We start from the raw sequence: 16,611 nt of genomic DNA, 5'->3' as shown, positions 1-16,611 counted from the left end.
AGGGCCCTGGTGTTAACACATCTTCGATCTGACCTATTTGACACTGCTTCACTGACTTGAGGACAATAGAAAAAAACTGGGGGAATCTCACATGTCCACCTGCCAGGAAGGGTCTTCCTTCTGCTCAGCCCTTGAAAACCACTCTCAGAGTTCATCATCTGCTCACACTCCAAATTTTATCAGGTCACTGTGTGTAACACACAAGAACTCACGCTCTGCCCCAATTCCACGTTTGGTGCTTGCTGCAGGACAGGGAAGCAGACGTCTCTCTAGCGCTCTCCCTCATGAACTCAGGCCTGTGTATCTTACACGCTTGCCAGGAACAGTTAGAAACTTTTCAAATACTGCATTCCATCAAATTTAAGACAAACTTATTTTAAGTGCCTCTAGGGAAGAAGAAAAACAGTGTCATTAAAGAACATGCCACTGAGCCCACTCAGATGTAGTAAGAAAACACTGACCGCTTTGCGACTACGAACAAATCCTGTCACTATGTCATCAGAGACGCAGTTCAGGACCACGTCTGTGCACCAGGCCCTTTCACGCACAGGCACTCCATGAGAAAGAATGCTGTAAACCATTTATACTTTTTAAATATTTTACTTAAAATGCATACTGTGTATTTAAGCTATGAGGACAAACTACTGTGGGAAATCTTTGTAGCTATCATTTCAACAAATACACTATGAATATATTTTCCTACACAAACTATACGATCTAACAGACTTTTCATTCCGGTCATGAAGCATACTCACAATCTGCTAGAAGAATATGGAGGGAAAGTGCTGAGCAACAAAAACGGGTTCCATGAATGATTCAAATACATGAAAAATACAGCATTTCACCTCGGTGGGCAGGGCTGTTATTCAAATATAGGCTCTCGGGCTGATCACTGGAAAGCAAAGGTCCTTACCTCCACACCATACACTGTGAACCAACAGTGGAGTGATGATCCATGAATAACATAAATTAACCTGAACAAATTTAATGTCATGCATTGTAAGAAGGAAGGTGTATCTGACATCGTTATCAGGCTCTAAGGTCAATGATGTAACCATTCGAGGAAACATATACATTTAATTGTTTCAAGTTGATTTGTAGTGCTCAAACTATTTACATCAAAACTTATAGAAAATAAGACCAACCTCGATCAGTACTTCTAAATAAGTGATTTACCTGAAGTCCACTTCTCCATTGCATAATTCCTACGAAGGTGTAACTCCATCTTCAGCTGTCCCTAACAGAGCAACCGAAATCAACTGGCTCCAAAGTAAATTTCGTCTCCTCCAGAAGCAACAGCCCAGAGGTGCACGAGCTACACAGCTGGTTGGTTCAGTGGCTCCACATCGTCCAGGTCCCAGGTTCTCCCAGTCTCTCTGCTCTGCCATGCTTAAATTCTAATTCAGCGTTGAAAGACACAACCAGGCATCACATGCCGTGAAGGCGATGTTCAACAAAAGACTCTACTTCACCCTGCGGGACTCATTCCTTGAATCTTTGAGGGAACCTTTTCCAGAAATAACCTGTCAGATATCTCTGTTTATCTGAATAGGACTGGGTCCCGTGACCATTCTAAACCAATTGCTGGCAATGAGAAGGGGATTATCAATATGGTTGAAACTAGTCAGGATTTCCCCCCCATTCCACAAGGAGGAATGGATCCCCAAATTCCGCCAGCAAACAGTAAGGAGTGACCAGGGTCACTCAACAGTGTCTGCCACAAACCCACAGGAAGAATTCCTCATTCAGGAAGGAAGGAGTAGAGCACAATATTTAAAAATACTATCCTATCAAATAAAAATACAGATAATTCCTAAATTACATAGTATGTGTGCTCTGCACACTTCTGTAAGCATCCAAATAAAACAGATGGAAAAAAACTGATAGAAATGGGAATATCTTAAGTACTTAAATATTTTAAGTAAATATTACTGTATAGAGTACAATGAGTACTATAGGCGCTTCTTACTACTGGAAAAGTCTGGCATTAGCAATTTAAAATTATCTAAGCACTTTTCTATCATATGCGTAGATATTCTAACTCTTGCTGACTCAGATACAGCTGAACATGTTATTAAAACATTGGCTTCTTTACAGAAGACTTCATTCATTAACAATGATCAAAGACATTTATAAATGCCAGGCAAGAATACAAGAAGTACTTGAGACTATCAGATGTTAGTTCAGGGACGGTACCAGGGTATCAGGATACTAACAAGGTGGAGCTATTTAAAATGGATCATCTTACCATGTCTACAAATCATTCTAATGAAGATACAATGGCTTTTCAAACATGATTCAAACTGAACATACACTTCCTGTAATGCAGCATCCTAAAAAGCACGCAGACAAACCAAAAACCCCTCACATGAACGTAAGTCCTACATTCCCAGGAACCACTCCCGTGTGAGTGAGAGGTTGCTATGCTGTGGTCTTGATTACTGTCAGCTGATTTTACAGCTTCTATTTACACAAGTATCTTTATCGTCTGTACTTTTGCTTTTAAGAAGCTTGATACTACATCAGAAACATAACATTTAATATTAATAATTTCCAAAGGAGCAGGTTTCCCACTTCCTTAAAATTGAGAGATTTTTCCCTTGGTATGAATTCCCTGATGTGTAAAACAGTTTGAGTCCACGGTGAAGTGCATACACCTTCTAAATACATATCAGTTTTTACTCCTATATAGTCTGGTATCCGGTAAGTCCTGTGGTCTTGTTACAGCTGTAGTTTCTACCCTGTGAACTTTCAGGCTTCAAGTCTGAGTAACACAAAGGCTTGTGCACAACACCCATGTGAGCTCTGACGTACGTCGGCAGGCGTCTCCCACTCCCACACTGAAAGGTCCTCCGACTTCAGAGAAGCCTCCCCACATCCAGTACACTCACATTCCCCCTCCTGTGAATCCTCTGATGGCTATTGAAGGCTGATTTGTGGTAGAATTTCTTCCCACACTCGTTACATTCGTAGGGCTTCTCTCCGGAATGAGTTCTATAGTGTACAGTGAGGTAGGACATCCGAGAGAAGGCTTTTCCACATTCATTACATTCAAAGGGCTTCTCTCCCGAATGGATCCGGTGGTGGATGGTGAGATAGGACATCTGAGAGAAGAACTTCCCACACTCGTAACACTCATAGGCTTTCTCTCCTGTGTGTGTCCTCTGATGTCTGTTAAGGGCTGAATTCTGGCAGAAGGTTTTACCACACTCACTACATTCATAGGGCTTCTCTCCTGAATGAATTCGATGGTGTATGGTGAGGTACGACATCTGGGAGAAGAACTTTCCACATATATAACATTCGTAGGGCTTCTCTCCTTTATGTATTCTCCGATGTCTGCAGAGGGCTGAGTTCTGGTAGAAGGTCTTCCCGCACTCATTACATTCGTACGGTTTCACTCCTGAATGAGTTCTGTGGTGTATAGTGAGGTACGACAGCTGAGAGAAGAGTTTCCCACACTCGGTACATTCGTACGGTTTCTCTCCGGTGTGCACTCGCTGATGTCTCATGAGGGCTGAGTTCAGGTAGAAGGTTTTCCCACACTCGTTACATTCGTAGGGCTTCTCTCCCGAATGAGTCCGGTAGTGTACAGTGAGATAAGACAGCCGTGAGAAGAATTTCCCACACTCGTTACATTCGTAGGGCTTCTCTCCGGTGTGCGTCCTCTGATGTGTGGTAAGTGTAGACTTGCGGCAGAAGCACTTACCACATTCATTACACTTGTAGAGTTTCACGCCCGTGTGGATTTTCTGATGGTCGTTAAGTGCTGACTTCTGGGAGAAGGTTTTTCCACAGTCGTGACAAACGTAGGGTCTCTCTCCTGAATGTGTTCTCTGGTGTTGTGTGAGGTGTGTCTTCTGGCAAAAGGATTTTCCACAGTAGCTACATTCATAGGGCTTCTCTCCTGAGTGAGTTCTCTGATGTTGAATGAGGTGTAACTTCTGGTAGAAGGTTTTTCCACATTCGTTACATTCGTAGGGCTTCTCCCCTGTGTGTGTGCGCTGATGGACGGTGAGGGTCCCCTTCTGGCAGAAGGATTTCCCACACTGATTACATTCATAAGGTTTCTCTCCTGTGTGAGTCCTCTGATGGATGATAAACTTTGACTTTTTACAGAAGGATTTCCCGCATGCACTGCATTCATAGGGCTTCAATTCCATATGAGACCTCTGGTGTACGCTGAGGTTGGACATTTGCAGAAAGGCTATTTCAGATTCATTCCACTTATAGGGCTTCTCATCCATGTGATTAACAAAAACTGCATCCTTCTGAAAGGCTTTCTGGCATTCAATATATTCAAAGGGTTTCTCCAAAATATGAATGTTCTGATAAATACTTTCTTCATTTAAACTATAACCTCCCCCATTTTGATTAAATTCGTAAGATTCATTTCCTGGATGAGTTTTCTCAAGTTTAACGTGTGGAAGTGGTTTCCCACACGCACTACATTCATCGGGCTTCATTCTTGCATAGCTTCCATCACTACTAATATATTCTGAAATAGATTTCAAACTCTTTTCACATGAGTCACATTTATAGGACATTTTTCTTGAAGGAATGGGGTTCGTTTCCACATTAAAAGTCTTACCAAGACCATTACCTCTCTCTTCAGTCAGGGTTTTGTTGTTGATGGATATAGCTTGCCTTGAATATTTGCCTTCATTTTCCTGGACTCTTTTTCCCAGATCATTGGCTTTCCAGACTTCTTCTAAAAAGAGGCAAAATTAACAAAATTTTGTATATCTTCCTACGTAAGACATGGAAGGTGACTTACATGTAAGCATTTCATTTTAGTGTAGATGCTAGCTCCATGGACAGATGAAAATAATTCCCAGTGTACTTCTTTCCCCTATTGTTATGGTTTGGAATAAACACGTGCACACAAAGACACACACACACACACACAGACACACACACACCTCTGAGGTGAGGAAAGGGGAAAAACACAAGCACCTCTGATCTTTGCTACTTTGTAAGATTTTGTCCAAACCGGGCATAGATAGTAAGATATATACACGGAGCAGTGATGGGAAGACAGAGGATGGTGGATGAACAGCTGATACGCAGATATGGAAGGACTCACAGCAAACAGGGTGCACGAAGGGCAACACGGAGCAGCGCGGGGCGAAGGGGTGCACAGGTATCGGGGACGAGCAGGTGTGGGGGAGGGGACCGGCACTTTGCGCCACACCACTGCGCGAGTTGGGGGAGGCGACTACGGTCTCAGGCACCATCACCTTTTACTGAGATTTTTGTGGCAACGTTCTCATGGGCCTAGATCCTTCCAAACTATTTTGCCCAGATTCTGCACAGCAGGGCCAAATCCACTCACACCCAACCTCCTCATGTTTAGAGGAGCAGCCGTGTGGCTAGGGCTCTAACTCCCTGTGGTTCTGTATCACATGGGAGGAGAGCCCCAGGAACTCTGTATGTGCAACAGGAAGGACAAAACAGACCAGAGCACGCCAGCCCTTCAGAAGTTTACGATTTCATAAATACTCTCTGATGTTATGGTTTAACCTGAAGTCAGACCACGGAACTCTGTTTCTCTCTGGACGATACAGCATGCGCTCTGGCTACCTGGGGGAGTCCCTACGTCGCCCGTTGCTCAGCATCACCCACAGGCGGCGCAGAGACAACGGTACCCACGTTATAGGGTCGCCGTGGGATGACATAAATTCATAAAGTGCTCTGAGCACAAAACGCAGGCTCAGTAACGCAGCCGCTGGTTTTCCCATTTTCAGTCTCCTGGCGATTTCCTTAACCGAGTCCTGCCTCCGACACAGTGCTGTCACTTCATTCTGTGAACAGGCTTCACCACTCCTGAGTTTCACTTGGTTTCATTTTCACTTACAAACCTTACAAATCAGATCCCCTAAACTGCTCTTTATTTTTACTTCCAAGTTTTTAGATGAACTTGACTATTGTACTCGCTGTCATCCACATCAAATGAAACTGTAACGACCCTGTCCTCCCCAAACTGCTGCTTCCCCTGAGTCCACTGCCAAAATGTCGACAGATAAAATGGGGGGAAACATCTGATAAAGAACACTTTCCACCTGGATTCACAGTATGGTTCCAAACTGGGTTTATATTAGTCTATGAAGAATAATTTCTGCTCTAGGAAAACCAAGCTATTTCTTGGGCAAACAATGTCATCTGATACACCCAAGGGGGGGCTCGGTGTGTAGGAGGGGACCGGCACTCAGCGCTGCATCGCTTCGCAGCAAGCTAGGAGACACGGATTCCCGCCCGAGGCACCAGAGGCGTCTCCTGAGATCGCTGTGGTGCCAACAACGCCCGAGCTCACTTCCAAAGTCTGCACTCTTACTGCTTTATCCAGTTCACTTGACCTCCAGCCCTGATCTACTCAAAACCCCTCAGGGAATCTCCGTGTTTAAACACAAAAAACGAAAACTTCTTAAATCCTTTCTCACTTCAATTAGCTCCATTTCCCCTGAAAAAGCTGAAAATAATTACCCCCCATACAATGACTTTAGCACAGTGGTTCAGCCGTGCCTCGGATCATCAACAGTCCATGTGAAGGCAGAGTTTTAAATTGTACCATGCAACTCTCTTCTCTTTTCTTAACCAAATCCTGTCTCTTAGAAAGTATGACTCTCTTCCCTACTTTCTTTGAACCCCCGAAGAGAAATCAAAGCTGTTGCTCTTCGTCTGAATCCTATGGGTATCTTTCATGCACCTGCAGAGTAAATGGGGATGTGACCCAGGCATGCGTATACAGATCTGCTTATAAATTATTTCTCAACAGATAGACAAGAATGTTCTTTCACCCACCTGGCGCCTCAGATACTCAAGTGCAGACTACACATTACATACTAAGGAAGAGAGAACACATTACATACTAAGGAAAGGAGAACACATTACATACTAAGATAAGGGAGAACACATTACATACTAAGGTAAGGGAGAACACATTACATACTGATCTGGGGAAGAAAGAAGTTCAAGGGTGCCTGGGTGGCTCAGTCAGTTAAGCGGCTGCCTTCAGCTCAGGTCATGATCCCAGGGTCCTGGGATCGAGTCCTGCATCAGGCTCCCTGCTCGGGGGAAATCTGCTTCTCCCTCTGCCCCTCCCCCTACTCATGCACTCTCTCTCTCTCCCTCCCTTTCCAATAAATAAAATCTTAAAAAAAAAAAAAAGCTGAAGCAAAAAATATATCCTACCAAATAACAGATTACTTGATCAAACCTAATTTCTTTTCAAGGTATGGCCATGAGGCAGAGTCACTTAGAGAGAAGGAGCAGACTGAAAGAATGATAAGAGCTAAAAGGAAAAACTTCAAGGAGGGGTGGAAAAACTGGGCTCAGACTGGAAGAACATGTTGCTATCTGACAAAGAGAGCAGGCCCCTCTGAAATAAAGTGACGGGGACAATAACCACAAGAACAGAAGACATTTAGGAGCGAGGACCCCGTGGGGTGTAGCAAGAGTTGTGGGAAACCACAGAACATTGATTTTCCAGGCAGCACAGGAAGAGGAGGGATGTACACTCCCTCAGGAAGCAGCAGGGAATCACCGAAGGCTCCTCCTGGGCCACCTGTGAGATCAACCGGAAACTTCGAGGAACCCATCTTGCAAGTGCACTTAGCGTGAGGGGCCGCAGGGCAGCTACCACGGGAGATGCCGGACAGGAGGACAGGAAGACAGGGATGGTAAAGCATAAAAAAAACAGGCAAACAACAACCCTAAGGACAGAGGTCGGAGGAGCCCTGAGAAGAAATCAGGAACTAGAATCCACCAAAGGTGGAAGCAGACCCTTCAGAGACACTTTCTGGAGGGTGGAGGGAAAGGACCTCACTCCCGTGCACCTCACTCACTGAGCGCCTGACGTGACAGGACGCTGGGCAAGCGCTGGGACCTAATGGTGAGTAAGAGACAAGGTGGACACGAGTATCGGGGACAGGGGGGAGGCCCAGACACTGCTGTCACCAGACGTAAGACGGGGCTGGATCGTGGGAAGGACGAGCAGCACACAGACCACAGGTGAACCGAACTCACTGGCTCAGGCACAGGCTGGGGTTTGGAATCTGACCTCGGAGAAGGGAGACGTGAAACCAGGGACAGAAACCAGTCCGAGGTATTTCACAGAAAAGAGGAAGAAAAAAGGAAGGTGGCAAGAACCGAAGAGTCACATCAGTTACTTTTCAATGACAGACTTACGAAGGCCTAAGAACTGAAAGAACCCACGACAACGGGATGGCTGGAAATGCCGTGGGGGCAAGCGTGGGGCGAAGCGTGGGGGAGGAAGGAAGTGACGGGGGGGGGCTCTGGGGGGAGAAGCGTGGCAACACTCTGCAAACACAGGTTCTTGTGAGGAAGGAAGAAGGCGCCAGGAGTGGGACTCGGGTAGCTGGGGCACACGGGTGACTGTCTGCAGTCCCTTCTGCAGGTTTCCCGTTAGCGATTCCTGGGAAAAACTTCCAAGTTAGCAGTCTCCGCACCGCCCGCGCGCACACACCTGGGTAACTCTGCGGCAGGAAGGCTCCTTCTACTACCCATGGCTCTTCTCCTTGCTCCAACTTGATGATAACTTCCGGTTTGATAATGTGACAGCCTGTTAACAGAAACGAAGGAGAACCTGAGCCTGACCGCCGGGCTGCTGTGTCTCTGCCGTCTGAGGTCGGTGCTGCCTCACGACCGGCACCACAATTGGAACCTTTCACTGGGGAGGTGACCAAAATGGTGCCCAAAACAGACCACTCACATTTGTCCCATCAAACTCAAACTCAGACTCAGTAACATTTGAGGGAAACCCCATGTATCCTAGCAATCGAGAAAGCGGGCTCTCCTCACCCACGGAGACGAGATGGCTGTAGTTCTCCAGCATCACATCCCGGTACGTGGTCTTCTGCTCGGGCTCCAGCTGCTGCCACTCCTCCTGGGTGAAGTCCACGGCCACGTCCCTGAATGACACTGGGCCCTGGAACGGCACCAGATCGGAACTGGATGAGGTGAAGGCGGACAAGGACAAGAGCTTACCAAGCTCCCAGTCAAGTTAACTATAAACATGTGTACCTTCTTCATCGTGGGAAGCAAATGAACATTCCAGAAATACGCCAGGATGAGTTCATTCAGCACACACAGTCTTGCACTATGAGCCAGGAACAAGCGTGGCTGCTGGGGACACTAAGACCAGCAGACGCAGCGCAGCTCCGGCCCCAAGGAGTGCAGGCCTGAGGGGCACTCACAGAAACACAGGATGCACTTTGCTCCTTTTTGCTTCCAGAACTTTACCAATATTGGCTCTCCTCTGACCTCTCCCACTGCTCCTTCTCCTTTGCTGGCTCCCCTGTTCTCCAAGGCATCCTCAAGTCAGAGGGCCCGGGGCTCTGTTTTTGGTCCTTTACTCTTTGCTGTCTGCACCCTGCTGTGATCCCACCAGACCTCATGGCTTTAATGCCCAGCTATGTGTCAGCATGTCCCAAACGTATACGAGCCACCGAGACTTCTCTCCTAAACTCCAGACATGTCCCAGATCCAAACTCAACAGGCTGAAATTCAACCACTATCTCTGTTCACACTGTTCCTGCTCCGCTCACAGAAGGAGCTGACCTGTGGTACCGGCCACAAGGGCCAAAGCAACAAGCCTGGCGATGGACCCCCAGCCGTGCGTGTTACTGCCCGGTAAGCCTACCCAGTCTGACCACGGCTGCCGCGTGAACTGTCGTAACAGCGTGGTTCGGCTGTCCCTAATTCCCAGCCGGGTAACTCGGAATCCCCCTTCTTCCCATTTACACATTCCAGGAGGGCAGGAGCATGGTCCCGAAGAGGGGCAAACAGCTCACAACAGACCCAGAAACTGTCCAAACCAGACCTTTAAACGTGGATCTTCTGAATAAACCGCCCCACTCAAATACACCAATCATCACCACTGCCCCGCTGTATCGCTACCTCTAAAATAAAGGTAATGGTGGAGCCGACCAGGTCATGTCATACCAGCACCAAATGGGCTAATCCATGGAAAGCTCTTAGCAAAGTTCTCTGGACATTAGGACACACTTCTCAATGACACCTGTGTATTACTGGGTGTCCATCCCTCATGCGTCTTATCACTCTTTCCAAATAAGGACAGAAAGTAATCAGAAAAAACAGAAGTGTAAGTAACTAAACGTAATGTAGCTGTCAGGTTTATGCAATTGCCGAGGAAAAGTTTTTTGTTTTTTTTTTAAAGATTTATTTATTTGACAGAGAGAGAGACAGCGAGAGAGCGAACACAAGCAGGGGAGTGGGAGAGGGAGAAGCAGGCTTCCCGCTGAGCAGGGAGCCCGACGCGGGGCTCAATCCCAGGACCCTGGGATCATGACCTGAGCCGAAGGCAGACGCTTAACCATTGAGCCACCCAGGCGCCCCATCAAGGAAGGATTCTAAAACAGCGTCGGTGCATTAACAAAAAGGCCCCAGAGATTCCAACAAAACAGAGAGTAAGGAGTGGTGTGGATGGCAGTGAAGGGAAAGGCTGTGTCATACTCAGGGGCCATTTGAGAGGACCACAAACTCCTGACATTGACCGAAAATCTTAGCTTGTTTATGTGGAACAATCATAGAGTGAAGGATGCGTCCTGTTGTTAAGATTCCGAGATGCCTGGCTACCTGACCCTGTTATTCTCCCACGCTCCAGGTGCGGGGACATCCGGGAACCAGTCTTTGCTGGCCTGGGAAGGGTAAAGGTGCTGGGCTTGGAGCACCAACTGCTGGGGGCGGGGGGGGGCACAGAGTGGTGTTACAAGTGGGTCCTGCCCAATCCAGACCGGTCTGTGCAGAACTGCCCCAGCCCAGCCTATGAAGAGACGGCCTGGGAGAGTAACAGTGAGCAGGTCTTCCAGAAGCTCTGCCCATCCTTCACTCAGACATCCACAGCCAAGACTGTGGCCACCTTGATGAAGACCGCGGCCACCTTGATGAAGACCGCACCCACAAGTTCTCATGTTAGAAGTCATTACCAAAAGCAAGAGAACAAGGGATGGAAAAAGGAAGTCGTTTAGGGGCGCCTGGGTGGCTCAGTCGTTAAGCATCTGCCTTCGGCTCAGGTCATGATCCCGGGGTCCTGGGATCGAGCCCGCATCGGGCTCCCTGCTCCGCGGGAAGCCTGTTTCTCCCTCTCCCCCTGCTTGTGTTCCCTCTCTCGCTGTCTCTGTCAAATAAATAAATAAAATCTTAAAAAAAAAAAAGGAAGTCGTTTAGTTGTAATACATAAATAGAATATACATCTTATTTCAACTTCTGGTTTTGCCATCTGTAATTTCACAAAATGTACAATTTAATTTGCAGGGATTTTTTTTTTAATGCTTGCATTTTTGCCTTATTAGGAAAACATACACATTAAGAAAAAATGATAGTTTTTATTGTTTATAATGCACATAAAATACATGCACTATTGCTGCTTAAAACCAGCATTACTGTAAATGTTCCAAACTGATTTTCTCTTTCCTGATGGGTCTGAGTAGTTTGCCCGAGTTCACGTTCACATGCAAAGGGAGAAGGAGAAAACCATATTGTTCCTTCTCTGGCTTTAAACAAGCAGCTTTACAAGCATTTGAAACTCGAAGAAAATAGGTTTCAGAAAACCTGGTTAACAAATTAAGAAATCAGCCAAAACTGCAGCTATTTAGGGATCTCAGGTGAGTTTCAAAAGGGAACAACCCTCAATGTCTTAAAAGAACACTCTACAATTAATATTCCAGAGACAGCTTCGTTGTCAGGAGCTCCGAGCTGGCTACACATTTCCACACAAGCCAGACCTTCGGACGTGCGAGCGAGAAGACTCTGTGAGCACCGTATCTGCCCCACCGTCAGAAGGCTTCCGAGGCAGACAGCGCTGCTCTCTCCCCTGCCGTGGCATCATCAGTAAAAGCTGAGAGAGGAAGCGAGGCCCTCGGAGGACTGCAGACAAAGACCCACGTGCAAAGGGACAAGCCACCTCCGTGTGTCCCAGACACACACCGCCGGGACCCGAAGCCCACAGTCCACGGGCCCCCCCGAGCCAGAGTCCTCCCGAACATCCAGGAAAAAGGACATGCTCAGACACCCGGGGCCTCCAGAGCCGGGAAGTCAGCACACCACGACGTGGCCCACCCAGGGAGAGCGGCCGCGGCCGTCCTCCAGAGCCAGCAGGGGAAAGCAGAGCCACAGAGACGAGAGGGAAGCCCGAGAGCGCGAACTCTGCCCCACTCGCCACCACCGATGGTCCGTGGGCCGGGCTGCGGCTCCAGCGCTGGCTGAGGACTCCTACCCACACAGTCGTGCTCGTGCGGACAGTATTCGACTCGTCAAAATGAAAACATTAAAGAATGAAACAGCAGGGACATCTGTGTGGCCCAGTCGTTAAGCGTCTGCCTTCGGGTCCTGGGATCGAGCCCCGCGTCGGGCTCCCTGCTCGGCGGGAAGCCTGCTTCTCCCTCTCCCGCTCCCCCTGCTTGTGTTCCCTCTCTTTCTCTGTCAAATAAATAAATAAAATCTTTAAAAAAAAAAAAAAAAAAGAAATGGTAATGCTGGAAAATAAAGTAAAAATATAAAGAAGCTTGGAAGAAATGTTTACTGGGGTGATCCAAACAGGAAAAATGTTAAGACTATTTAGTAAGTCAATAAGAAAAGCAAAACAAAACAGTATCGTGACAGAAAAAGCCTGGCAGTGGGCATGAGTGGGCATTTCACACAAAAACCGAAACAGGCCCGTGTGAAAAAGCTACAGGCCGTATGGATTTCCTTGAACAACGCGGGGGTTAGGGAAACTGACCCCCATAGTTTAAAGTCCGCTACAACTTTGGACTCCCCCCCCCACCAAATCAATGACTAACAGTGTCCTGTTGACCAGAAGCCTTACCAATAACATAAAGAGTCGATTGATACATATTCTGTATGTTACGTCTAGCATAAATCGTATTCTTACAATACAATAAGCTGGAGAAAAAAAACATTAAGAATATACCTTTACGGTGCCAGGCTGTATTTATTGAAAAAAATTCACGTATAAGTGAACCCAAAGAGTTCAGGCCCATGTTGTTCATGGACCTTCCGGAAAGGGCAAAACTATACACACAGTGCAAAGACGGGCAGTTGTCAGGGACGGGGGGAGGGAGGAAGAGGGGGTGCCCAGGGAACTTTTAGGGCACCAACCGTGTTCCGTATGATACTGTCATGGTGGACACATGCCGCTCTACGGATGCCAGGGCCTGAGCCACACAGTGTGTGACCTCTAACATCAACCACGGGCTTCAGATAATAAGCTGTCACTACCCACCCATACACCGAAACAATGTGCCACACTAACGTAAGACGTTCACAACAGGGCAACACCGGGAACTGAGACCCGGGGGGGGGGGGGGTTTGACGGCAGCTCTGTACTGACTCCTCAGTTTTCCTATAAACTTACACTGCTCTCAAAAATAAGTCTACGCGTTAAAAAAAAAAACAAAAAACAAGAAACAGCTTTCAAACATGTGAAAATACACTTAACCTCACTTGTGATTAAGAACAAATCCAAGCCCACCAACGCAGTATGGGGCCTAGGATCAGCTGGAACACCCCAGGCCATATTCCTTCCTGTGTCTCACTAACAAGCTGGGGTCCCTTGACTCCCCCCACACCCCAGGATTTCCTGTCACTCAAAGACCCTCTGAAGCGCTTTCCACATGGCGGCAAAATGATGTGATTCACATTACCAAAAGCAAGAGAGCAAGGGATGGAAAAAGGAAGCATTTTTGGAGAAATGCTCAATGTGGAAAATACGCTTGAGCCCGTGGAGGAAAGATGGAGCACAGAAAGGAAGTTTCTGTAATGGTCCACGGATGAAAGAATGAGCTAATTTAATGGGAGCAGGAAGGGGACGAAGAGGAAGGGATAGAAGCCACTTAGAACACAACAACAGGAACACGCAAATGTGGTAACACAGGAGAAAGAGAGGAGAATGAATCCCATTGTTTGGGACAGAGTGACAGGCTGGACAGCGGAACAGAGAGATGACGGGGACGAGAGCAGAAGGCATAGGAGCGGGGCTGCAAATAATTACTTTCGGATCTACTGGGCCTATTAAGCTGAGGTGTCCTTTGGACATCCTCCCCAGAAGCGCATGCAGGTGGCCGGCCAGCGGCATCTGGTCCGCGTGGGAGAACCGACAGAGCGGGTGGTTCAGAACACGGGAGGGGGAGATCCGCCGGGTGTAAAAGTCCCGAGCCGGGGTGGAAGAAACAACACATGAACAGGGCAGAGGAAGCAGTCAGGAAGAGACAGGAGAGACTCGTCACTGACACCAACAGAGCCGATTCTGCAGATGGGAATGGTGGCAAGCGGCCCAAGGCAAGGAGGGGCTCCCAGGTTAACCTTTACCGGGTCAGGTTCCAGGAAGGGGCAGGGGACCACAGGCCGTGGGATACAACGTGAGTGGGAAATCAGCAGTCTCTGCCAGAGGCGTCACTGCCCAGTCTGAGATGCAACCCAGACAATGAGAGAGAACTATCTATCCAGACTTAGTAGAGGCTGGGAAGGCCATTCCTCCAGAGCTTCCTCGTCCCCCCCCCCCCCCCCGCTCGATCAGTAAAAACAATGCATTTATGGGACGACGTTCTAATTACCAGAGGAATTCTAGGCATGGGTGCTCCCTGGACAGTGTACCCTGCTCACAGGAGGCACAAGTTAAGGCACCAACGGCCACGGTTTAGGGACGGCCACTCAGGAAGCCTGTTCACCGTTACAGCGATAGGGCCAAAGAAATCGCAAGATGCGCGAGAAAACAAAACTGTTTCGGCAGGTCAGTGTAAGTCAAGTACTGAACGGTATTTGTCATTTGTTTGCAACGAACGTCAAGCCCCTGAGCAGCGCCTGTCCTGTGGTTTTACGGGCTCTGAAGGGTCGTGCTGTCGACACAAATGAACGTGACGGGGTGCCCGCTGCCACGCTGGTGCTCCACGCTTTGTCCACCCACTTCTCTCTCCTGTTTCCACCTCCCCATCCCCACTTTAAAGTGTGAATTACTCATCTCCTAAGGTATACTATAAAAGCAAGTGGGGAATAAACACATACAGAAACACTCACCACAGATTTACTCATTTTCTGCCGCTCTTGGAAAAACAGGGAGGACAGTGAAAGTGGAGGCTGACCTGGGGAAGAAAAGAGAAGCAATGAAACTATGTGCGATCTGGACTGCCGAGGAAGTACTCTCCTGGAAAGTTCCATGAAAGAAACTGACACTGTCCCTTTAAATCTTCAGAATTAACTAGAAGGAGGAGGGAGCACCCACCTGTCTGTCTTTAACTCCCACCTGACTGATGTTGCTCGGTAGTTAACGAACCTGAATCCTATTGAAATAATCCTCTATCATTAAATATAAAACAAAGTGTTACACTCCTCTATTTTCTTACTACCCCTTTTAACTACTTAAGATCAGAACAGGATGCTCTGAGTAAACGTATGTGCTCAGACATGCTCTCTTCAAATTACTTGTTCAAACTTAAATGTGCCGCTCAAAACGAGCTTTTGTTAAGAAACTCACTTTGACTTAAACGTAACAGAGCGGACAGAACACCGGCCCAGGAGCTGAGTCCTGTGAGCAAGCTCACCCACAGACCCCGTCACCTGGACAAGCCACCTCCCTTCTCAGGCCCAATGTCCTGTCAACCCAGGCAGCAGCACCTGGCCCTGGCACACTGGTCCGGCGCTACACCGTGGGATGCCCCAGGGCACAACCCAGCGGGGTCAGCAGACACTCCGCGCTTACAGACGCGGCGGGAAGCTGGACAGGGAACCCGGGGGAGGAAGGCGTGTCGGGTGTGGGGGGCGGCGCGGGCCCCCTGCGCCCCCGGGAATCCTGGGTCCCACGAGTCCCGGGGAGCGCCCATCCCTCCCCGTCCAGCCGCTCGCGCCCTCTCGCCGCCGAGCCGCCCGGAAGATCCACAAGCGCACGACCTACCCCGTCGGGACCCGCCGAGCTGCCCCAAGGCTACCGAACGCTCCGGGACGGGGGCTGCTCCTCCTCCGCCTCCCGGGGCCGCCGTTCCCGGGGAGCCGGTTCTGGGCCTACGCGACAAACTCACTTCGGGCCGACGACCCTCTCGGGGCCCGAACTGGCCGCCCGGGGCCTCGCCGTCCCGCAGGCGCAGACGGGCCGTGCCCGGGCCTCGCCGCCCTGAGCCGCCGCCGTCCGCCCGGCCCCTCCGGCCCAGCCCGCGGGCTCCGGGGCTCGCGCTCGGGGGTCCCCGCTCGAGCCCCCGCCCGGCCCGCGCGGACTCGCGCTCGCACAGCCCCGCGCCCGCTGGGTGCCGGCCCGGCCGGACGGCTTGTAACCCCGCAGGTCCCGGGACCCTCGCCCGCCGGAGGCCGAAGCCTGGGAACCACGGCGAGCGGTGACCTGAGCTCGGACAGGAAGCGAGAGCGGCGCGGCGGCACTGAGCGTGCGCGAACACGCACACAGGCCGAGCTGCACATGCGCAGGACGGCGGCGGCGGTGCGCCTGCTGGAGCCCACCCGGGGAGCCCGACAAATACTGGGACTCTGTTTCCCGTGAGTCCAAGCGCCCACATGTTAGGGGACGTCTCGAAAAATCCATACTTCAAAAAGAAAAAGAAAAAGACAATCCCACCTTATGTAGGATGG

At 49.1% G+C, this 16,611-nt stretch overlaps 1 protein-coding gene across 2 annotated transcripts; it reads right to left on the bottom strand.

Annotated features, from left to right (window-relative positions):
• Window positions 1-1,057: 1,057 nt before the first annotated feature.
• Window positions 1,058-16,403, bottom strand: ZNF12 (zinc finger protein 12). 2 transcript variants are annotated; one of them, XM_036103019.2, is made up of 5 exons: window positions 15,929-16,403; window positions 15,055-15,119; window positions 8,821-8,947; window positions 8,486-8,581; window positions 1,058-4,711 (listed from the first exon to the last, which is right to left on the bottom strand). In XM_036103019.2, exons 2-5 carry the CDS (start codon window positions 15,067-15,069, stop codon window positions 2,859-2,861), a joined length of 2,091 nt encoding a protein of 696 aa, XP_035958912.1. In that variant the 5' UTR covers window positions 15,070-15,119; window positions 15,929-16,403; the 3' UTR covers window positions 1,058-2,858. The 2 variants fall into 2 exon arrangements, with proteins under 2 accessions (XP_035958912.1, XP_077930422.1); XM_078074296.1 differs by having other exon boundaries at window positions 16,053-16,080.
• Window positions 16,404-16,611: the final 208 nt, after the last annotated feature.

This window comes from Halichoerus grypus, chromosome 6, assembly GCF_964656455.1.
Source record: "Halichoerus grypus chromosome 6, mHalGry1.hap1.1, whole genome shotgun sequence".
NCBI classification, from domain to species: Eukaryota; Metazoa; Chordata; class Mammalia; order Carnivora; family Phocidae; genus Halichoerus; species Halichoerus grypus.
Note: the sequence above shows the minus strand (reverse complement) of the source record. Positions and strands in the feature narration are given on the sequence as shown.